This window comes from Fusarium falciforme, chromosome 11, assembly GCF_026873545.1.
Source record: "Fusarium falciforme chromosome 11, complete sequence".
Classification (NCBI taxonomy): Eukaryota; Fungi; Ascomycota; class Sordariomycetes; order Hypocreales; family Nectriaceae; genus Fusarium; species Fusarium falciforme.
In genome coordinates, this window is record NC_070554.1 from 2,516,312 (window position 1) to 2,539,487 (window position 23,176).

Below are 23,176 nucleotides of genomic sequence, written 5' to 3' on the forward strand. Positions count from 1 at the left end.
GCATTGAGAGGGAACAGGCCCTGTCACATATACAGGCCGTCCCCAAGCGAGTTGTGTTTTCTATACCTCATGTGTCTCTTTCTGAGTCTTGCCATCTGTTAACCTCAGCGAGATCCTGTCACCGGGTAGTCAGATCTTCAACTAGCTACCTAAGCCCTCACTCCGATACTATGCCCTCACTCCCTACCACTTTTCCTATGAACTCTCCCGTCGAAGAATGCACGAAGAACCACCTCCAGAAGACATCAGAAAGCGACCCTATCTCGAGCGACACTGACTCCGCTCCCGTTGCTGAGGGTCAGATCCTGCGCTCCTCCCAACTCAACCGTGCCGAACTCTCAGATGGAAATCACGCTCCCACATCTGCCAGCTCGCCACCCAGCATCAACCCGCAGCTCTTGAAAAGGAAGAAGACGGGAACTCCTGTCTTCATAATTGGCCCTGACGACCCCTCGAACAAATATGGCTGAAGGACAGGACGGGCCGGGACACTAGATGGAAACCCTTGGGTCTTTCGTGACGGAGGGCGCTGCTTAGGGTTATTTCGCTCTTTTATCTTTTAAACTTCCTTCTCTGTAGCAATAGCTCGACCACACTAGGTTCAAGGATGGGACTGGGGAGGATGGATGTATGGACCTTCGTTTTTGCACGCAGACCCTCGACTCGGATTCCGTCGCTCGTTTGTGTTCTCTTTAGATAGCAATCTCACACTCCTTTTCGTTCTCCGAGAACTCTTTGCCGCGTATCTTTGGCCTCCCTGAATTCATGCGTGAGGAACAGGTATTTTCATCAGACTGCTTCCCTCAGGCCTAATTGGAGGAACGACTTGCTGACCTGTGTGGCTCACGACGACAATCACCAGCAGGGTCGCCCCGGGCAGGACGAGGGACCCTGGCGTGAAGGCAATCGGTGCGCATGGACTCTGGCTGGAGGGGGGTGTCACTCTACCTACCTTAGCGCTGTTTTCTCAACACCCCCGAGCCTCGGGTTGTCGAGCCCTCTGCCCTCTCAGGGACTTCCCTCTGCTGGGTCTGGAACGTGAATTGGTGGCGAGACGATTATTGGTCAAGGGAGATGGGATGGAGACGAGTAGCTCCGTTGGCAACGCGCGGCTGTCACATATACAGACCATCCCCCGGCTCTGAACCACATGGACATGCCATAAGCTGCTTTGCTGATATTTGGCTGGACGGCCTCAATAAATATTGTGCGGCTATGCCACTTATCTACCGCCAGACAGGTCGATCGTCTCCTTGTCTTTCTCATCCCCTTTGTCGTTATTAAGAGGTTTGTCACACCACATACAGCACCGCCCCGGCTTTGACAACTTCTTACAGGTCGGGCATTCTACCTTCTTCCTACGTCTGATAGTTTTCGATCTAAACACTTCCTCCTCAATTTTCTCCTCCTTATCTTGTAATCTTAACACTTTCATTTGTTCCCAGATAGCCAAAATATCGTCACCTTGGGCCTCATCGCCGTCCTCAATGGCTATGTGGCTGCCGTCTTGCTCGGGTTCCTTTGAAACCAGGTGTTCGTCATTGTTCAGAGGTGCTGACTGCAAACTCTTGGCCAGCGGAGTGTGGTCAACCTCCTCGTCGGCTCTCTTGTTGTCGTCGGCTCTCTCGTTGTCGTCGGTCTCGGCTTGTCGAGGACTCTTGCTCCGTCTAGTGTTGAGAATAGTTTCAGACCTTCTCTTTCTGGGTCCCCTCCCCTCTCTGGGGTCAGGAATTTGAAGGTAGGCTTCTTCGTTGCTCATGTTGAATTGTCGGGGGATTTGTGACTGGGTTGGGGATGGCAAGGCAACTGGTTGACTCTGAGGTGGCAAGGTGCGTGTGGAGCAAGTGAATTGCAGGGAATGAATGCCTGTATTTGTATCTAGCAACGGGACAGCCACCCCCTAATCGCTGCGCTGGTTCGTGGCAGACTTTCTCCACTGACATGCTCTTCTTCCCCCAACCTACATGTTGAGAGGAGAGCAAGCTGGACGATGGCCAAGTCTTTTCAGTGACTGGCTTTTTCTAGCAAACAACACGCCAACACTGGATTAACCAAGGCACGAAGAGGAGGCGGGAGGCATCTTTTGTAAATCTGAAAAACCTATTAAATGCAAAAAGAGAGTCAATTTGTTACCCAAGTCCGTACATAAACATCCCATATATACTAGTCTCTGCCTTTGCCTCCGCGTGTGCTCTCGTCATGATCTTAAGAGTTGCCATTGACTTAGAGCAAAGTCTTTTCCAGTGACTGGACTTTTCCAGCAACAAAGCGCCGACACTGGATTAACCAAGGCACAAAGAGGAGGCAGGGGGCATCTTAGACGCGAAAAGAGAGTCAATTTGTTACACAAACATCCCAACTAGTCTCTGCCTTTGCCGCCGCGTGCCAGTCTCATCATGATCTCAAGAGTTGGCATTGATTCGGGGCAAACTCCTTCTAAGTGACTGGACTTTTCCATCAAACAACACGCCAACACTGGATTAACCAAGGCACGAAGAAGAGGCGGGAGGCATCCTTTGTAAATCTGAAAAACCCATTAAATGCAAAAAGAGAAGTCAATTTGTTACCCAAGCCCGTAAATAAATATCCTAACATACGAGTCTCTGCCTTTGCCTCCGCGTGTGCATGTCTCGTCATGAAATGTTGCCATCGCTTCGGGGCGGCTCTGACCCTTTTCTGAGCCACATGGACCTCGAAAAGTATGCCGCTATCTTCTTCTTCCTTTCCCTCTGAATATCCAGCCGGACGCTAACCCACCCCCGCTGCGAGCCTGAGCAAGTGGCTATGGAGATTGGTAGCTTATTGAATAAGCTCAACATATCAGGTTCTAGCGGCGCCCCGTTAACAATGACCATCCCGTGGATACGCGCGATAGGTTTATCTTGGAAAGGCATCACCGCCCAAACTCGCCGTTCATTCTTATCCCCGCACACCTCTGGTGTAAGTGGTACCAACTTCCCACTCTTATCCTCAATATTAACCCAACAGTTCACATGGAGCGAGTACTCATAACCTTCTCCATCCACGACAATATGAATATTGCCAGGGTAAAGGTTCATATCCGAAAGCCAGGCCTCACTGGCCAACAAGGCGATATGGAAGTGCCTGAGTCGTTGCGGCCCGATGCGCCGTAGAAACCGGGACAGGTGTCCTAGGTTCCCCAAGTGTGGCAATATGGGGCGGGAGAGCAGATTGCTTTCACTTTTAGTGCTTGTAGCTGGTTGCTGTTAGCTTTATTCGTGCAGGATCATATGCGTACTACCTTCATCCAGTTCATAAACCTCTCTTTCCACCGCAATTGAATCGATCCGACTCCCCTGTTGCCGCAGGCGCCGAGCCAGCAGGATGCAAAGCATCAACGTGACGGACTCCAGGACAGACAGAACAATGGTAGCATACAATAGCGGTGACATCATCCCTAATAAGGCTTGGGTCTTGGTGGAGGCTTTGGAACGCCAGTTGTGTCGTACGCGCCGTGGGGCATGGAGTGAGGGCGGTGAAAGAGAGTGAACAAGAGGGCTTGGGCGAACCAGGTCGGTGTGCATGCTGTTGCCTTGTGGGCTTGCACTTTCCTTTAAGTAGGCATCACTCACAGGTATTGTTGGCCCAGTCTCCCTCTCTGCCGATGAGAGGCATGGGCAGACTGCCCACACACCAAGATAATATGCCCAGTGGGGCCACGCTTGTGCCTGTTGATCAAGATGGTTTAGTGCCGATCTGTCCGTGCCGTATATGGAAAGGTTGGCCCCTCTTTCCTAGTCTCACGCCTGAGCACTCGCTGTGGGCCCGCTAGCCGCATTCGCTTGTGGACAAGTAGGCGCTAAGGATAAATAGGATTAGCGCCCCGGGGAATTTGTCCCGTTGTCCGCCGCTCCATCACGACACGTCCTTGCTTCCGACTTCAACGAACCATGGACCAGAGGCTGAAGGCTGACACCATGCATGACACAGAGCCTCCTGGCCTCTCTTATCGACACCAACGATGGACCTCGGCTGAGGAACTTGTCTCTGATCAATCTGAACCCCACCTCAGTTCTACGCGTGCCACAATCGCTCCAGAGCTCACAGTTGTGCATGAGAACCCGGCAGCAGCCCAGAAAGCACGGAAACAACCGCCCTTGAATCTACCCAAGACATTCATCTCACTCTGTGATTCTCTAACCCAAAGAGAGAGCTACAGTAGACGAAGGAGGCAACATGGACTGGACGACCCAAGGAAGGTCCTTGAGAAACTGACGTCGCTCGACCGGCGGTTGGACTTGATTCGTCATCCGCATCAACAACTCCTTTTAGAGGACTGGGAAAAAACAGTTGTTATCGCTGCGACTATCGTCGACAGTCACGTCGGTGAAGAAGAGATCTCAGCATCGACGTTGCATATCCTACACGGCAAACGACTCTCCTACCACACGATTGAACGGGATAAGAGAGCAGTTCTACGGCTGATAAAGTTGATGGATGAGTTGTACTCATGCTGGAACAAGAGTAGCTTAGCTTTTGAGATTTTTATTCTTATGGGTAAGTGAGAATTCATGTTCCTTTGCTATTTTATTACTCAGGCCGCTTAGAAACTCCCATCTCGATTCTGCGGCAACAGAGCGACAGCAAGTTCGATAAGTTTAAATCCATTCTTCGAGAACGCCTGCCCTCTGCAGAGATCAAGTCATTTTTTTTGTTGTATATCCCTTTCCTAGTCGCCCTCCTACGACCTACATACGAAATTACTCGTGTCTTCGAAGCTTTACAGACAAGTCTTTTCAGCAAGGACGACTACGATACGTGGATAGCATGGAAAGAGATCACGTATACCTATGATCTAGCACGGAATACTTGGGTTGAGAAACCGTTGTTACCTACCGAAAACGCAACGCACGAAAACACCTCTTTGGACTTCGTGGATCTTATTGATTATCAATCCAACTACCCAGCAGAGGTCCGCATCCATATCCCAGGCTTCAAGTCTTTTGATATGTCACAAGACCTACAGTTAAAAGCTCGGAAGGCAAACAGGGAGCAAAGCGGATGCATCCTCACGCCAGGTTATTCTCTCTTTGCTTACGAGTGGGTTGCTGATGTTCACGATCCCGTGATGTACCAGGCACTAGAAGATCTTGTGAGTCGAGCGCCATCACGGAGCATGAAGTCTTACTAATCTGCAAGGCACGAGATGGAGTTTTGAAACGTGACGAGGTATACGTTGACAAGGTTGCACTCTATCAGAGCTCATGCGAAACAATCGTTCCAGCTAAGCGGCTCCAGATTGTGGTACCTACGGCGCCATCAAGCGTGCCTTTGCAAATCTCTATCAGGGGCCCCAAGGTTAACACAATGGCTGACTGGAACATGCGAACTGGATACCTGCTCGACGAGGGCACCGTACTGTCGACAACGCTAGGAATTCAGTATATCTCTATCTTAGTTGCAGTCTAAACCACATGAATTACTTCATCACGACCACCTGGCCTTTTGAACCATTGATATTGTCAACAGGGACGGGATCCTTGCGACTGGCATGCTTTTGTTCTTGTGAGTTGTCTATCAACGAGTCAGGCACAATCTGCAAAGATAGCATGTACTTACCGTTCGGGGTTTGATGTTTGCCTGAAGGGGTTCCCTGTTGAGGTTCTTTGTCCACGATGCTTCCGCTGGCATCTTGCTGTGGGGGATTGGTGGAGTTGTCCGGCATGTCGCTGAGGCGGGAGTGAAGCACGAGACAGTCAGCTGAGACTTTTATTCATTTTGTTGAGTCGGAACAGCACAGAGCAGCTGCTTTTTTTATACCTCCATCAGCTAGATACGCGGAGTGAGAATCTCCAGCTGGTTCTCTCCGTAGTTTTCTCGCTAGCTGTCTAGCTGTTGGTTCGCTTGGTCTACATAACTGGTCCCGATGGGAGCCATGGGTTCTCAACACCACTGTCGCTAGCCCTGCTGTGATTTCGATGCCTTGGATGCGCTACTGCAGGCCTGTCCTTCTATACACGTCTCCGTATTAATAGTAGTTTCTATTCAAAACCCCATAGCCACCTGCCATGATTCTCAAACCTCAAAACCCCCATATATGATCACCATCTTAGCCGCACCATAAGTTTGTAAGGGGCTTTGAATTACATTCGCTGGAGAAATCAACGCGTTAAAGAGTACTCTTGTTCTCTCTGTTTGTTAGCCTGCTGACGCTTGGCCTCCGGAACTGGCCACGATGGGAGCCGTGGGTTCTCAACGCCATCGGAGCAATCCCTGCTGCACTTCTCAAGCCTCAAAGCTCTCCTCCCCTGAGCTCACAAACCTGGCCACATGACAGGCCTCCAAGTGTTCTCGATAAGCGCAGAGACATGGCCCTATGGTTGTGACTGGTCGTTGTTGTTTGAAGTGTCTGGCATGCTGCATTCGCTCAATACAGGGGTTGGCTGAGGCTATCTTTTGACTTTATTGGTCCAACTGGCCAAAGGATAGTCATGCAACTCGCCAGTACATTCTCAGACCATGTCTGAGTTCCAGACTGTGATACCTAGTTGGAAGGGGGGTTATCGCTTAGCGAGTGAAATGCGTGAAATGCGTGAAATGCGTGAAATGCGTGAAGGGGGTGAAATGCGTGAAATGCGTGAAATGCGTGAAATGCGTGAAATGCGTGAAGGGGGTGAAATGCGTGAAATGCGTGAAATGCGCGAAATGCGTGAAATGCGTGAAATGCGCGAAATGCGTGAAATGCGCGAAATGCGTGAAATGCGTGAAATGCGTGAAATGCGTGAAATGCGTGAAGGGGGTGAAATGCGTGAAGGGGGTGAAATGCGTGAAATGCGTGAAATAAGTAGATCTTTCATTAGCTAGCCGGAAATAGCGCGTAAATAAAAGCTACTTATAAATCATAACTTGAATTTACCTAGCCATCTTTGCCACACTTAGCCACAGCTACCTAACTAATCTAAGATTAGCGCCTTCATTAGCGCGATTAGGACTGCGATCTTAGTAATTGGTTTTTTGGTGCACGAGTCAGCTGATCTTAATTGCCGTGAATCACGTGCTACTGAGGCAACGTCCCCTCCATTCGGGCACCAACGTCAAACATTCTCGCCCACCATGCGACAACGTCTCGAACCATGCCTTTGGACCAGATCAAAGAGGAAATATTGAAAAATGGGTTTTGGAAGCAGGATGATGCAAGGATTTCAGAGAAGATGGAAGAGATCATCAGATCGAATTACCACACGATAACGGAGCAGGGCTTGAGTCTCCTCAAACTGGCAGTGCTCAAGAATGAGGTATGTGAGCAAATGACAAATTTGATCCCATTTCTGACTTATGCCAGCTCGTTTCTGGGATCATCCGGTCTTTCTTCCCTCGATCGACGCTTGTGCTCTATAAAACAATGGGCAAAACTAAACATAAGCACGCTATCCTTGGTCGGACAGATGATATGCGAATGCTACTCGTCTTTTGCTGGTCTAGCGAATCAGCTGGAACCATCTGGTCGGGATCACATCTTCGTCAACTTGAACTAGCGCAAGCTGCAAACGGTTTATTAATGGTGTCGTCAGACGCATCTTTAAACCAAGAAAGTATACGGCCACATTCTATCACTTTGGATCGCGGCGGTTTGTATGTTTGCCGTACTACGAGATAGCAACAGCGTCTAACACCGTCTAGGGCGATAGTAGATGCACGATGTGCTTGGAAGGTCGAGAAGGGGAAGGCTGCCATCCTTGCTTTTGCCACTCCAGACGAGGCTCAATCCTGGGTTAGAACGACTCTGCCGATGGCCCTAAAGCCCACAGTGACAGATATGGTTGAAGAGACGATGGATATGCATGTGTCTTTTGGGGATACTATATAGGCTGCTGAGCGGGTACCATAGCAGGAGTTTTGCCCGCGGTCATAGTCTGGTGAATGAATGTTGTGAAGCCCTCATGAGTATCTAGAGCACTGCTGAATGTATTTACATGAGGTATCTGGCCTTCCCATGCCATGTTGTAATTGCTTATCGCAGCTCGGTCTAGACCATAAGATGGATCAGGGACTCCGTCCGGACGACTGCTGGAAGGCAGGGGCTCATGGGGCATCTGGCCTTCCCATGCCATGTTGTAATTGCTTATCGCAGCTCGGTCTAGACCATAAGATGGATCAGGGACTCCGTCCGGACGACTGCGAGGAGGCAGAAGCTCATGGGGCATCTGGCCTTCCCATGCCATGTTGTAATTGCTTATCGCAGCTCGGTCTAGACCATAAGATGGATCAGGGACTCCGTCCGGACGACCGCGAGGAGGCAGAAGCTCATGAGTTGCGACAGGCAGAGAATCGGCTGGTAGAGCATCGGACGGATTAGACTGATCAGACGGAGCGGCGGGTAGAGCATCGGACGGATTAGACTGATCAGACGGAGCGGCGGGTAGAGCATCGGACGGATTAGACTGATCAGACGGAGCGGCGGGTAGAGCATCGGACGGGTTAGACTGATCAGACGGAGCGGCGGGTAGAGCATCGGACGCATCGGACGGATAAGACGGAGCGGCGGGTAGAGCATCGGACGCATCGGACGGACCAGACGGAGCGGCGGGTAGAGCATCGGACGGGTTAGACTGATCAGACGGAGCGGCGGGTAGAGCATCGGATGGACCAAATGGAGCGTCTGGCAGAATAGCAACGCTTGAAACCCGCCAATCTACCCCTAGCTTTTGGGCCTTGCGGGGCTGTATTGACGTCTCTTGCGCTGGCCGCTTCTTGGCCTGGTCGATTTTATTTCTTGCTTTTTTGAGAGCTTTCTGCCAATCTTCCTTTGCAGTTTGCAAACCTGTGACGTTGCCATTGAAACAATTCTTTAAGTGATGAAGGCGATTGAGCTCGGTCCCAAGTGGTTTCTTGCAGCTGCCACATTCACGCCCACATAACAGATCTAAATTGTAAGATCAGGTTGTGCCGGGTCGAGGTCGGGAGACTTACGGGTGGTATAATGTCGATAGAGATTCGATGGCGATTGAAAACGCTTATCGCGGCCCAAACAGTCTGGATGGGGACAACGGTTCTCATCCTTCGGCTTCTCATCCCGTTCATCGTCGCTCGATATCGAGTCAGGAGACTCTTCGATAAATGCGTTGCGTGGAAGTGTGCATGTTTGGAAACACTGCAAGACCTGTGATAGACAGGATCCGATACGATTCATCTCATCCTGGTTGGTACGAAAGTAAGACTCAAGCCGTCGCTGCGAGCTGTTGAAATCATCGCGCAGTGATTGCACTTGGCGCTTAGGTAGTGTCAGCCTTAACCCTAATACATGTTCAATGACTTACAATCACTTCAGTCAGGTGGGATATTTCCACGGGATTGGCGTCGCACATGGTGAGCTGAGGGAAATAAGTTTGAGGTGTCCCTGTTTCGGAAGTGGCGAGGAATTGAAGGGTGTGACACGTGAGTAGCCTGAGCCCCACCGGACATCCAGTGACCAGCGGAGGACTGGAGAATAAAACCCCAAAACGCCAGCGTTCCTTGCCATCCCTAGATGTCTTTCTTCCATACCAACCAAGTCGATTGAAGCTAGCAATTTTCGTCAACTCCTGATCAACAAATATGCCGGAATGCACGAATTGCAATGGCACAGGGAAAAAGGGCCCCTTTGAATGTACGGTTTGCGATGGCACCGGAAAACAACAGCCATGAGGATAAAGCTTCAGCTACTTGGCTGTTTTTGGCCGCAAGGTTCATGTAACATGGTAAGCTAGGTCTCCAGTCCCTCTCAGCATACGCTAAAGAAATAAGTAGGTTGGTGGATTTTGTCATAGTCCCCTTCAAAGCCCGAACAGCGTTCGGGCTGTTCATGAAAAGGGGGATTTATCCCGAATGCATTCTTTTGATCCTGCCAAAGGATAGGAAGTAGCAGGTGGCTCCCCAATCCAAAACCCAACGACGGGCATTCTCGGATTGACTGGGTGCGGGAAGCTGAAGAAATGCGATACGTAGCAAATCAAAGACTGGTTCTCTCCGCTTCTCCATCATGTCGTGATAAACATGCACCTTGATTTAGCCATTGACACTAGATTCATCCAACGAGTAAGATTATATTCGGTCATGAGGCGTTTCCTCGGGCAGGAGGCACCCAATAAATGCATGACAGCGCCCCGCATGCTACCAGCTAAGAACACGTCAACTTTTTGTCAAGAAATTTGCCTCGGGTTTTTAAGGAACCAACGCTCATAGACATTAATGAGACTCGTAAGGAGGGCAACGACCGAATTAAGGTAACTTGGTCTATTAGATAGGAGTCTAGAGGGCAAGCTACCCCGACTCTTTGGGAACACCTATAAGACAATCCCGTCAACAATCCAGACATAGTTATGCTTCTAAGACCAACTAACCCATGCCATCCCAGCGCCACCAGCGAAGCAATAAAGGCTACCAACCACGAGGAGGGGCCTAAGAATCGCTCGGTGGCTTGGCTTATCGTAGAAGAACCAGTTCGCGACTGCAGCAAGGACGCAGTAAGCGCTGGGAACCTCGTGTGCTTGGACAATCATGGCGTTGTACGGGGTCAGTCGCTGGGCGTGCTGGGCTCCAGTCCCAGGGGCCGGCGAGCCTAACACGTGAATATCCTCAGGACGGTGCTTGTCATCCATTTTGATTGAGCGTGGGAGTTGACCTTTGCAAGCGGCGCATATCGGCGATTTTGAATAACGATCCTAAAATAAAGAGTTGAACCAAGGAAGCCGTTTATTATTTCGTGGTCGCCGTGTGTGGGAACCATCTGCTAAAATTAAGACGGCTACGTTTCACATCGTTGCCTCGGATGGTCAGCACCCTTCACAGAGCCAGCGCGGCAAGCAGTCTTGCACACAGCAGCTTCCCTATGCACAGTGCTTAACTTGCACCAAAACAGCCGTGACAGTTATGAAGTACCTGTGGCAGAGTACCCTCCTCATGTCGAGATCGCTCTCCTCATCCTTGTCGCCAAGCACAAGCACAGGGCACACGATAGGGGAAGGATTTGACGCTTACCCAACCATGGGAAGCGCTTCAGATGGTTTGATGCCGGATGACTGATATCTTAATCAGCATCTGTGGCTTGTGAGGTATGGCTTGTGAGATTCTCGTCTCACGCGATTCGGCCAGCAATCTGGCTTCTGCTTTCGTCGGAAAGCGCATGAGGGCGCAATAAGGGAAAGCGAAATATTGATTCATATTGTGTGCCAGGTCCTCGCCTCGACAAAGCGCAGCCTCGATCGCATTGCGGCACACGAATATGACAACTTCCATCAGTCTCGCGACAGTGCAAATCAGCACCATCAACAACCAACTACCGACCCCACCCAATGGGATTGTCACTGGTGGAACTGCTGCCGTCTGGGGACATCGTCAAGACTCCCTTGGCAGGTGATGACCGAGAGGACGATTGTCGCAAGGAGATCGCCATTGAGGTCGATATCTACAAAAGACTGGGAGAGCATGCTCGTCTTGTGAAGATGAAACGCTGGGATCCCGGAGCCTACACTCTAACCTTGGAGTACATGCCTAGCGGCACTCTGGAGAGCTACCTTTGGTCTCGCCTCGAGCAAATCCCATTGTCCCAAAAGCTTGGCTGGATCTCGCAGGCTGCCGAGGCTGTTTCCCTCCTCCATGCGAATGGTATAATCCATTGCGATATTGGGCCACATAATTTCCTCCTGGATGCTAACCTCGACTTCAAGATTGCCGACTTTAGCGGCTCATCGCTTGTGGTCGAGTGAGGCCTGACCTTGCGATGGTTGCTTGTTGTGGCCTGGGTAATTGGCAGAAAACCCCGCTCTTGGATGTCAACGTGGGGGCCAAAAGGTTTCAGTGGCGAGATGCAATCTGGACAAGCATGCAACCTAGAGTAGGTTTCGTTTTGGGCGACCTGTAGTAGGAGAACAACTGCCCTCTCTGCTTGTTGACTTGCATGGAGCTGCCTTGCCTTCCCTGCCAGACCAGTGCCCGGTCATGATCTCCGGGGGCTGACAGAGGACGCGCACTGATGCAGGTACAGATGCCTCTCAGCCTGGGCAGATCAGCGACGGAACTCAGCGCACTTCCCGCCGCAGAGGATGGATTTCCAGCATGTATTCACCCTCTTCATAATTGCCAAATGTTATCTGGACGACCGTGAGAAGGAAGGCAAAAGACTCCATTAAAAAATTACGCACTTGCTTCTATAAAACTATCTTCGATGAACCAGTCTCCCAGCGGAAGACACCCTAAATTCTTGTGATACATGTCAGCCCGGCGGTCCGTTGAGTCCCATCGGATTCTCGTATGGATATTCCGCCTTGCCATGGATGCTCTTCCGGTGTTGGTTAAGATCGTTCAGTGTTTCGAATCCCATCGTCGTCGGACAACCATGACATAGATATGGCGCGTTGTCATGGAAGTTTTTTAGCTGCCACATAAAAATCGAGGGCAGTGACGGAGCATCTTGCTGAGCAGGTGCTTGAGAAGTACAAGATGGAGCATCCCGTTCGAGCTGGGTGGCGGGATGGATTGGTTGCTCAGGCTGGGTCGTATCAGGTGCTGTTTTTGGAGAGTTGTCAGAGAATACCGGCATCGAGGTGAACAGATTGACCTCTTCCCCCCTTGCATTCAGCGCTTTAAATGGTTTTGGTGTCGTGGATATACACCCCAATTTGACTTGGGCCAACTCGCTGTCTATGTAGGCTCTCGACTGCCAGTTCTTCCCTTCTAGTTCCTCGATCCGCTTGATATCCGCGGCCAATTGCGAATGAATCTCCGGCCGAGCCTCTCTGGATTCGGGTACGTATGACTTTTGGGCCCGTCGTAGGCCATGGTCGAGACAGAGGGGATGGCGTGGCTGTGGGTGCGAGGTTGTTATAGGCTGGCCATGTTGGTGATGAAGAGAGGTATGATTCATGATGGTAGGAGCAGAAAAGGCAGCGAATGATTCAGCTCCCTCGAAAGCATGGATTGAATAGAAGATACGCCATCAAAGGACTTATCTTGGGGACGAGCCTGGTATCAGGGAAAACGGTCGGGGCATGGCTCGTATATGTGACAGGAAGCTGCTTCAATACACAACTCGTCTCCCGAGGACTCAGCTTAAAGGAGAATCGCCGCGACAGGGAAGCAGCAGAAGCAACGAGTTTCCTCGTCGGGAGACAAGCAGGAACCTGCGCTAAGCCAAGTCAAGGACCCCCGGCGATCGACTGGGGAGCCGGGGCGGGCTGGTCAGCTCAACCCGAGATACACGCCCCCTTCAAGATCACAGTCTGTGCACGAATGGCCCACACCCCCATCCCGTTGAGGCGTTGTTGGTTTACACCACCCTTGCGCATGGCACGGCAACAGGAGCGGAAGTGCAGCCCTCTTCATGTTCCAGACAAAGAATGGCATCCATAAGAGCGCTTGACCGTGTTAAGATACCCAAGCTCATGCCTCACATGCGATTGCCAATTGTCTTGACATCTTCACGTCCCCGTCGTCCTCCATGGAACATCACCACCAGTACTATCGCCCATTTTTGTATTCGGTTCTGATTCACTCCCCAAGTGGTGATACGCCTACGCCATCTGGCATTGCCTATCTGGATCTCACGGAGCGTAAAATATTCTCCCTCGGGATTCCGGAGGGGCTCGATCCCTTTTTTTCCCTTCTTCAAACTACCAACTTCAGCGACTTCAACGAGCTTGTTGAGGAAGAACAAACGAAACAAATCATTACACCACCAGGAAAACCGTCTTGTACATTGTGAGTTACTCACTATCAGCCGGGCTCCCCTGACCGTTGAACAGAACCGTCCAGGTATTTCCTCCTATGAAATTTGCCTGGGCGACTATACTGTCTCCGAAATACGTGCGAATTACGGCTGAGTTTCAAGGCATGCCATGGGTAGTCAACGTATTGAGTGGCACCGACTTCCTGGGATTCGCAATCAACTTCAATAAATCGCACCCGATACCAGTTGTCTACATTGATCTACCGCGCGATCAATTACCAACGGATATCATTCGTTTTGTCGCTTCTTCTGGGGAGTTGGTACTCTGCCGTCAACTTGATATTCTCCAGTTCCGTCCGTCTCCCCAACCCCAAATACTGTCGACCCACATTGCTTCCCAATACACCAAATATGATGCTTTGCATGTAGCCACAAAGTTCAGGGGACAAGTCTCAGTCGACGATACAATCAAGGCTATGCCTAATGTTCCCGAACAGGAGATTCATGCGGAGTATTATCACCTTCAGTACGATCTATGAACTACTGTTTACAAGAGGTACTAATAGCTTGATAGAAAGACTCAGCCTCCGAACATTGAAGGATTAATGAGGTTCGCCATTGAACACGTCCCTCGTGCCCGATGGCAAGATATTCGTGAGATGTTTCCGGGTATGGGATTTGATGAATTTGAACGCTATCGCGGGCTTGTGTGGAAGAAGTACAACATCATGCAGTGGATTGAAGTTTATTTCTAGTCTATGTGACATTCTGGACATCTCTATTCATTCCATTGCCGACGTCGTCGTCGACGGCGTCATTGGAGGAGCCGTCTGAGCGTAGCCCTCTCATCAAGCCTGGGTGCAAGGCCGGCACAAGTGAAGCTTGCAGTACGTGCACTCAAAAATCATCCAGTGAGGCCCCGAGCGACAGTGCTGGCAAACCCACTGGATCAAGGTGCTATCGGACTTGATCATCCGGAACGAGTGAGCACAAGCGTTGGCCATCTTCCTTGGATCTGGGTCAGAAGGGCATTAGTGCAAGCATGATAAAGAGGAAGTCAATGGGCCTCACTGCGAGATGGATATAGCGGCGTGTAAATAGGGGAATGTAGAGGTAGCAAGTAAACCAAGCAAGAGCGAGGTTAGGGGAGAAACAGGCCTCAAATACTCCCGCTGAAGGATCCAAGCACCGAGCATGTGTCAGCCACTTCCTTGTCTGGGTCGTTTCTTTCACTTGTCCCCTATCTCTGAATCATCCTCTCCCCCCGCCTTTTGTTTCCCCTTTGGAGATTCTGGTGCGCCGACCAAGCCACCCATCGTTGGCCCCCTGGTACGGACGAAGTCCACGTAGCCGGAAGGGATAACTATCGCAGAAAGCTTGACTCTGCTTTGCTTGTTACTGGCGAAAGTGGGCGATGAGCCACACGTCTGCGCGAGACCGCGGCATGCGTATGCAGTCGGCCAAGATCCCCTACCCCTGAGTTTAGCAAGTCGCGAGGGAGTGGAGGCAGACCACCATCTTCGTGTTGGTCCTTTTGTTTCATCAATCACACGCTGACTGAAGTAGTGGAGCCATTACTCTACAGTCTCGGGTCGCTGATCGGGTCGCTGGCATAAATAAGACCTTAAATCCCCTCATCATCGTATTTTCACACCAACTGCAACTTCTCTTATTCATTTGGATCAACATGGAATCCCTTTCTCGACATCAGATTACTGATGCCTACTTCATCTTCTCACTGTCACTATTCGGGGTCCCTGTCTTTGTCGTCGTATACGCCATACGCGGAGCTCCCTGGTTGAAGAAGCGGCGCTGGTGGTGCCTGATGGCGGCATGGGCAATCCTGGAGCTCTCTAGCTTGGCCGTTTTTGCTGTCCAAACCAGAGAGAAGACCAAGATACCGTGGCCCCCTATGAGATCTATGTACGGGATCTTCGTAACGTCGTCCCTATGGGGGATTTCCATATTGCAAGTAAGTTAGGAGTCTATTCCCTGCGATACACTCGTTCTAAACCAGTGGTTAATCTAGGTCACTGCTGTTATCTACCAGCTCGGGTCTCGCACTCCCTTAAATAAATTCGCAGGGTATACGGCGATTGCTGGGTGTATCGAGGTCTTAATCATCGTCATCTTGATACTTAAGATTCCTCAAGTCACGGCCTACATCGAGATCGCATGCGTTATAACACCATTTACATCTCAAACTATCATCATTATGATGATGATACATCACACCTTTCGCAGCATGCCGGGGCAGACTACACCTAGGCCTCGGGTCTTGGGTTCTATATGGGTCAGCCTGGCTATGATCGTCATCTCAATAGTCGCGGTTGTGCTTCCAGTCACTGGACTCTACCAGAGTGCTCTTATGATTCACGGCATCGTCTACGCCAGAGAACCAATTACGGCCTTGCTATCTGCAAAGAAAGCGAAGCCAAGTCGCCCACCCCCGGATGCACATCCAGAGATTCCGCTGGCTCTTGATGCTCTGCCGAACTCGACATCATCTCTCACTCATGGCATATCTCGGCCAGCGTCCTCTCACACACGCCCTACACCTCATTACTCCCCGTGTTAAAGCCACGATCCCCTGCCGACGCTGCCAGCTCAGGTGCTCCAAGCCTACAGGATGGGCTCTCCTTAAACATCGTCGGCTGAGGGAAACTGCGCCACTGGAACTAAGCGGGCCCAACATCTGTGGTCCGCTTCACGGCCTTGCACTGGAGAGCTGCAGTGCTACTCGGTATCAAGATGCTGCAAGCCCTGGTCACGGCGGCAGAGACAGTGACGAGAGGCGTGGGGGCAAGCTTGTGTTGTTGGGCCGTCTGGCCACTTATACCTCAGATCTAAGCCATGATGCTACGGCCTGAAGGATGGTGGGATGAAAGACTCGGGTATAAAGGCCATGCCCTCCTCCGAGTTGAAGGCGACGCTTTTTTCTCCTCTTTCCCATCATCTTTTTCCCTTCTTGCCTCTGCGTTTCGACAGTTTGCCCTGAACAGCTCCTGCCACAATGCCTCCCACCAGCCACCAGCCAGAGAAAGATCATGCTGGGTCTGAGCCCCCTTCTTTCGAGCCTCTCGTCTGCCGTTCTGGCCTTCCTCCCGTTTTCGATGCTATCCTCCAGGTTGGAGACGAAGGCGAGCAACTCGACCGAAGCTTGAGGTCGGCCCTGAGCCAGCGGTCTGCCCGAGAACAACACCGGATACGATCCTTCGCTCGCAGACTCTGCCATCATCTCGACAGCCTGTGCAGGAACGATTCGAGTCCCATGATCCAAGAAGTCGACGTCGAATATAGACAGAGTCATGAACAACCTGACGGCAGCGATGTCAGAGTCCGAGGTGGTGTTGCGTTTGGATCTGCCACGAGGCCTCCGAGCTCTATTCAGCCAGCACACATTGCCGAGAATGAGGATAACAGGGTATTGAGCAGCGACACAAAGCCACGCGCAGTCCACAAGCAGTCCGCCTTTCGGCCAACCGAGGGTGGGAGTTCGCTGCCAATCCACGTTGAGAAGGTGGATGAGGGAGACACACTGACTTCGGAACCTTTCTGTACCGCGATTTTCATGCCCATCAACGTGGCGCCCAGAATTGAAACCATGCCTCCCGAAAAGACACCCTCCCCAACCGACCCAGCAAGAGAAACTTCCCAAAGGCTGATAAACTATATCGAGCGGGGCTGCCTTTGTCTTCTGGATCAGCCTATGGATGACTTCGTCCATGGCAGTCACGAGCAAGTCCGGCTTTCCAGTTTTCCAGGGAACTCGCGAGCAACCTACAGGGCTTTGTTCGACTCTCTCGGAAGCAAGGCAGAGGGTAGGGCCCAGTGGTCGCACGGCTTGGCGTGGGTTTCCCTGCTAGAGTCAAGTGACGGAGAGCGAAAGAAAGCGGCTATCTTCTATGCGCTGACGGCCATCGCCTTCGTTAGATGGTACGCATCTCAAGAGCACCTCGTCGGCAGTTCGGTGGCACCCGAGGAAGCCGCCCAAGAAGTGTTGGCGAGGGCTCTTGGTCCCAAGCCCAAAGATGACGAGAACAGCAAGGAGGGATGGGAACGACGCCCAAAGAGGCTCGACAAGCACCTGACCCGTGGTCGGAAGTGGTCGCGGCTGGTGAAGGACCTCGGCTTCGGTATCCTGCTCAAGGATGCGTGGTATGCTCGCCCTTGGATTGTTAAAAAAGAGGCTGATTGACTAACCCGCGACAGGCAACTCGCCAACTCCCCAGAGGTGACATTGGATACGCTGGTCAGAGGGCTGCTAGGCAGCCCGGAGAAGATGGCCGTCTTGCGGCTCCTGGAGGTCCAGGTGGCATTGCTCTTGGAGACAGGCAGGACGAGCCCAGACAAGTTCCGCCATGGCTTAAGGAGCGCAAGCCTGTCGTCCCCAAGCCCAGCGCTGTCTGCCGCATGTGTCGAGCTTGGCACCTTGTCTGAGCAGATCCGAGACTCCATCACTGGCAACATGCTCCTTGTCGAGGGCACTGACTTCCTTTTCGGCGTGGGCTCGCTCCGAAGGCTAAGTGGGAGGACGTGGCTTAATGACGAGGTCATACTCGCTTGCCTACACCTGTCTGATAAACTTGCGTTTGTCCGCGTCGGCTTCTCTGTTTCAATCCATCAGCAGATGCAGGCCCACAGCTTGATGCAGCGCCCGTTCGAGAGGGTGGTGGAGCAGATGGCGAAATGGCACCGCCAGGTGGAGGCAGGAACCCGCCTGGTGTGCTTCTTTCCTCTCTTCCAGAGCCAGAGCCACTTCAGTCTCCTCGAAATCAACGAGAGGGAAGAGTCTATCTTCCACTATGACTCGATGGGCGAAACAGAGAACAGTGATATCAAGGTTCGCAGAGTGAGTGGCCTGCCAAGGAGGAGCACGATACTAATTGTTTGATAGGAGATATGTGAGAAAGAGCTCCCTCGTCTTCGATACATCGAGAAGGTGTGTGCCCTACATGTCAGTATTTTGGAAATTTAACTTGGCTAACACCGAGCAAACAGAGAGCATTACGCCAAGACGACGGACATAGTTGTGGTCCGCTTGTCATTCGGCATGCCCAGTATCGGATGCTGGGCCAGCCTGTCATCTCCAAAGGTAACGATACATATGATGCAAGGGAATTGAGGGCTGAGGCGGTGTGGCTCTTAAGCTCGGCATGGAAGAGCGGCAGGTTGGTTGCGGCACCAAGGCGGAAACGGAAAGCCAGGGTGGGAGAGCAGGATAGCCAGGGGAGAAAGGGCAAGAGGCAGAAGAAGGCCAGCGGCAAAGAGTGAGGAGTGTTATGGGGAAGCAATGCAACGGACCCGCATCAAGCGATGTGTGTTCTATGGCAAACCTCTCAAGAGTTAGAAGCGCGCAGGAGGCGGCGACTTAGGAGGGGGGCCATGGAGCTGGCTATCAGGCCGGAAATGGTTCCGGGGTTGGCTGGGATATGTGACAGGAAGCTAGTTCAATCAATTCACAAGATGCTAGTTTCACACGAACGGTTGCATTCGAGGTCGCGGTCCCATCATCGTTAGCTTTCACTTGACGATATAAGGGATCGCAAGCATGAATGGAGCTCGCCAGCCGAACCAACTATATCTCCCCCTTGGGCATTGAACCAATGAGCCCTTCCATCAGTCGTTGACGAACCTCGCTTCGCACCCGTCGACTTGACATGTTTTGATACCGCCGCCGGTATAGCACCTGTTCATGCGATATTGGCTCCAAGACTATGAACGGGCAGGGATCTGCGTCTGGACGAGAGCGGTCGACTTCAACCCGACGGCGGAAACGTCCTGCCTCATCGAAAAAGCCATATACCTGTCCGTTGGAGCCTCTTGCGTGTCCTATCCGAACATTCTGGTTCCTTATCGACACTGGTACCATCGTGTGGCATGGGCCTTTGCCTCCCCTGGCCGATTTTATTCCTTGGCAAGGACCCTTGTGGTGGAGCCGGCTGGGTCTTTTCTCCTTGGGCTTGTGGATTCTACCGGTGGTTGTGGTAATGTCTGGTGTTGAATTCTCATCCGTCCTGCGGTCTGGCTGCAGCGGAGACGTCCCGAGGTAGACGATATCGTCTCTGGACTGTTCTGCAGCACACGATTCTTTTGGCAAACACAACGGGGTCTGAGAGTAGGTTGTGCGGGCCAGAATGCTGGTAGCTCCTTGTTTCGAGGGCTGGGGGCAAGTGTCATGGCCCATTTTCTTATGATGCTCAAGCCAGCGGCTGTCAATGTGGTGCCGAGTTCTCAGTCGTTATCCCCAGAGAAATGGGGTTTGCTACGATTTACGGGAAGCGTCGAACTGTGGGGATGGGGGGACAGTGGAGTGGCTGGAGTTGATCACGTGATGAGGTATAGTGCTTGGCCATCCACGACATCACCCTGCAGATATCTCTGGTCGCATTAGAGAGCAAGATAAAAGAGGTTACAGTCCATTCATTCCATATCATAATAATTACCTCCCATTGGAGGCGGTGGTGAGGTTTGGTTGGTCAGCAGCGTCCGAGGTCGTGTGGGGCTAAGCTGACTAAGAAATGTGGAACAAAAATTTCCCGGCAGTGGCTCAGCCTGGTGGCTGGGTTGCTGGCCAGAACCTTTGCGCAAGGGACATGCCACGAACGCGACTTTTTGTTCCCACCCGCCATGGGGAATCAACCGCAGTCGAAGATCATCGAGGACAACCCTATTGGGAATGGTCTTGATGCCTTTCGTGCCTCTTTCAATTCGATATGCGAAGGCGCGAGCATCTCCTGCACTCCAGACGCCCTAGACCAACTCGGCCAAGAGGGTAAGGAGTGGTTGTCAAGCATTTTGTTCCCAGTCATATTTGTCTAACCATCGCGCAGATCTCCAAAACCTCGTCCTTGTCCTTGTGTCGACGCTACAAATCCTTCCGGCTTCTCGTCTGCTTCGATCCAATAGCGGAAGAACACTCTTCAGCGAACTATCAAGGCTCAATACAGCGATCACTTCCGACGCCTTCAACCTCGATCGTATTAAGCCTCTCCTGAGATCAGCTCTTGCCGGCAAACCCGACGATACTTTGATCTGGAAACTCGTCTATGACGCCGTCACCGAATCGACCCCGCCCCCCCGTTTGACAGCGTCTTCCCTCCAACAAACCCCGTGGCTGCGCAATACAAGCAGCTTCGCTAATTCTTCCGAGCATCGCAAATATGTCGATGGTGTACTAAAGGAGGAGCTTGGCCCTATGTATGTCGGGCTCCCCAACTTCCATGACACATACTTTGGAGGCGTGGCCGACCTTCAGACAGCGTCCCAGGCGTTCTTTGAGCAATGCCTCGAAGGTAATGACCCACGCTTTGAGGGTGGTTGGAAGGGATGGCCCAAAGATGCGAACCAGGAGGATGTACTGAGCTGGTTTGCTGACTTCAGCGAGAAGCTGGCGGCATTCGCAGACGTCCACAAGTCAATTCCGACGCATCGACATCGGCGAAGGCCATTGGCAAAGCCTAATAAGCCCATTGACGGTTCTGTGGGGAAACGAAAGTTGGACGTTGGATTTGTGAATGATCCTCAAGCTGGGAAGGACTCGAGATGCCACTGGTCCCAGATCCTCGTGCCAGGAGAGCTCAAGAGCAACCCGTCCGCCGACAAAGCTTCGGAGGCATGGCTTGATCTTGGGAGGTACGCGAGGGAAGTGCTCGCTGCGCAGGACACTCGTCGATTCGTCTTGGGCTTTACTATCTGCGGATCTCTCATGAGGGTCTGGGTGTTTGACCGACTCGGGGGTGTCGCATCCGAACAGTTCAACATCAACGATGATGGGCTACAGTTTGTGTCTACGGTCCTCGGCTTTCTTTGGATGAACGAGGAGGAACTTGGATTTGATCCGACGATCATGTCGGCGAACCAGGAGCGATTCATCGAGGTCAATCGGAATGGTTCGACCGAGCGGATTATCATCGACCAGGTCATGCAGCGCGCGCGTTGCATAGCTGGTCGAGCGACAACATGTTGGAAAGCCCATCCTGAAAGACAGCCAGAGGTGCTGCTTGTCGTTAAGGATTCATGGCAGTACCCAGAGCGCGATGAGGAAGGCGACCTATTACGTGAAGCGACTAATAAGGGAGTCGTCAACGTGGCTCGATATTATTACCACGAGGCAGTTCAGATACGCGGGATGGATGATGACATTCGGAGCAATACTCGGCGTGGTCTGGATATCAGGAGAGCTGCGAACTACCGCCCGGCGCGCCCAATGCCGCGGAACAATATCGCATCTGGCGTATCAAGGGAAGGGCGCAGCAGTACCAGCACCAGCAGGAAGCGGTCATCTAGCCAAACTGGCGCTCCTCTTCCTTCTAGCAAGCGATCCTGTTCCGTGTCTCCAACGAAGGCCGTCAGTACGCTTCCAAATCGGGTACATCGGCGTGTCATTCTCCGAGACTATGGGATGCCCATCTACAAGGCGAGCTCCCGATCGGCTCTGCTTGCTGCGTTCGAGGGCTGCATCGAGGGATATGAGTCTTTGCACAAGGCAGGCTTCCTTCACAGAGACATCTCAGTCAACAACCTCATGATCAACGAGGATGATAATAACCCCTCCTGGCCTGCTTTCTTGATTGACCTTGACCTGGCTATCAAAGAGTCACGAGAGGCTGCTTCAGGAGCAAAGGGGAAAACTGGGACAAGGGCCTTCATGGCAATCGGGGCGTTACTGGGCGAGCAGCATTCCTTCATGCACGATCTCGAGTCATTCTTCTGGGTCCTATTCTGGATATGCATCCACTACGATGGACCAGACAAGGGTAGAGCTGTTCCAAGGTTCGATAAGTGGAATTTTTTGGACACGGAGGAGTTGGCAATCTCTAAAACGGGCGTGATCAGCAATGAAGGCGATTTCCGGAGGATTATAGACGGAAACTTCACATCATATTATCAGCCGTTAATCCCATGGATCAACAGGTTACGGAAAGTGATGTTTCCGAATGGTGGAAGGTGGGAGCGAGAGGATAGAGAATTATACGCTTGGATGAGGGAGCTCCTTCAGGAAGCCGGAAAAGATCCCCGGGTGTTGGCAGAGGGATAGCATTGTGGATTTGTGCCATCGCACTCCGACATGACCTGGAAATGGCATCAGAGAGCGGACATTATATTATCTACGGGACCGAGTGGCTCAGTACCATGTGCGGCTGCTACTTGGCAAGGGAGCGGATGTCAGGGCGTATCGTGGGATGATGCAAATGTACACGCTCGATGACGCGGGGTGTTGAAGGAGGCGGCAAACGATGTAGCTGCACAACGCTAAGGGGTGGATGTCCTCTCGTCCTTGAGACTACGAATCTCTACAAGGAAGACGAGATTTCGGATTGATTTGAGCGCTTGATAGCATGAGGACGGTCCTAGGCCGTGTAGCAAACGCATGTTTGAGCTTCTCTACCGTCAATGGCGTGGGAGATGCATTCATGTTCCATGTTTATTGTATTGTTGACCCCCGAAAGCTATCACTCAGTCAGACGCGATTTGACCCTAGATATCAAGGAGACAGCTAGAATGTCAAGT

At 51.8% G+C, this 23,176-nt stretch overlaps 5 protein-coding genes and 1 pseudogene across 6 annotated transcripts, besides 1 other annotated feature; 5 read left to right on the forward strand and 1 right to left on the reverse strand.

Annotated features, from left to right (window-relative positions):
- Nucleotides 1–4,514: 4,514 nt before the first annotated feature.
- NCS54_01370700 (Hypothetical protein) lies at nt 4,515–5,430 on the forward strand (the record flags this gene model as incomplete). Its single annotated transcript, XM_053158883.1, has 3 exons — nt 4,515–4,518; nt 4,569–5,113; nt 5,161–5,430. The coding sequence occupies 3 exons, from the start codon at nt 4,515–4,517 to the stop codon at nt 5,428–5,430; spliced, it is 819 nt and encodes a 272-aa protein (XP_053014858.1).
- Nucleotides 5,431–7,067: 1,637 nt separating this feature from the next.
- NCS54_01370800 (Hypothetical protein) lies at nt 7,068–7,828 on the forward strand (the record flags this gene model as incomplete). Its single annotated transcript, XM_053158884.1, has 3 exons — nt 7,068–7,256; nt 7,304–7,593; nt 7,642–7,828. The coding sequence occupies exons 1-3, from the start codon at nt 7,095–7,097 to the stop codon at nt 7,826–7,828; spliced, it is 639 nt and encodes a 212-aa protein (XP_053014859.1). The 5' UTR covers nt 7,068–7,094.
- On the reverse strand, nt 7,821–9,332 carry NCS54_01370900 (Hypothetical protein; the record flags this gene model as incomplete). The annotated part of the gene is made up of 3 exons (XM_053158885.1): nt 9,279–9,332; nt 8,932–9,232; nt 7,821–8,620 (listed from the first exon to the last, which is right to left on the reverse strand). Exons 1-3 carry the CDS (start codon nt 9,324–9,326, stop codon nt 7,821–7,823), a joined length of 1,149 nt encoding a protein of 382 aa, XP_053014860.1. The 5' UTR covers nt 9,327–9,332.
- A 1,959-nt stretch (nt 9,333–11,291) lies between these two features.
- On the forward strand, nt 11,292–11,680 carry NCS54_01371000 (Protein kinase domain-containing protein; the record flags this gene model as incomplete). Its single annotated transcript, XM_053158886.1, has 2 exons — nt 11,292–11,604; nt 11,667–11,680. The coding sequence occupies 2 exons, from the start codon at nt 11,292–11,294 to the stop codon at nt 11,678–11,680; spliced, it is 327 nt and encodes a 108-aa protein (XP_053014861.1).
- Nucleotides 11,681–16,676: 4,996 nt separating this feature from the next.
- On the forward strand, nt 16,677–18,937 carry NCS54_01371100 (ULP-PROTEASE domain-containing protein; the record flags this gene model as incomplete). Its single annotated transcript, XM_053158887.1, has 4 exons — nt 16,677–17,821; nt 17,876–18,515; nt 18,561–18,605; nt 18,665–18,937. The coding sequence occupies 4 exons, from the start codon at nt 16,677–16,679 to the stop codon at nt 18,935–18,937; spliced, it is 2,103 nt and encodes a 700-aa protein (XP_053014862.1).
- A 1,272-nt stretch (nt 18,938–20,209) lies between these two features.
- On the forward strand, nt 20,210–22,703 carry NCS54_01371200 (annotated as a pseudogene). Its single transcript has 2 exons — nt 20,210–20,438; nt 20,497–22,703.
- Nucleotides 20,210–22,703: a sequence feature.
- Nucleotides 22,704–23,176: the final 473 nt, after the last annotated feature.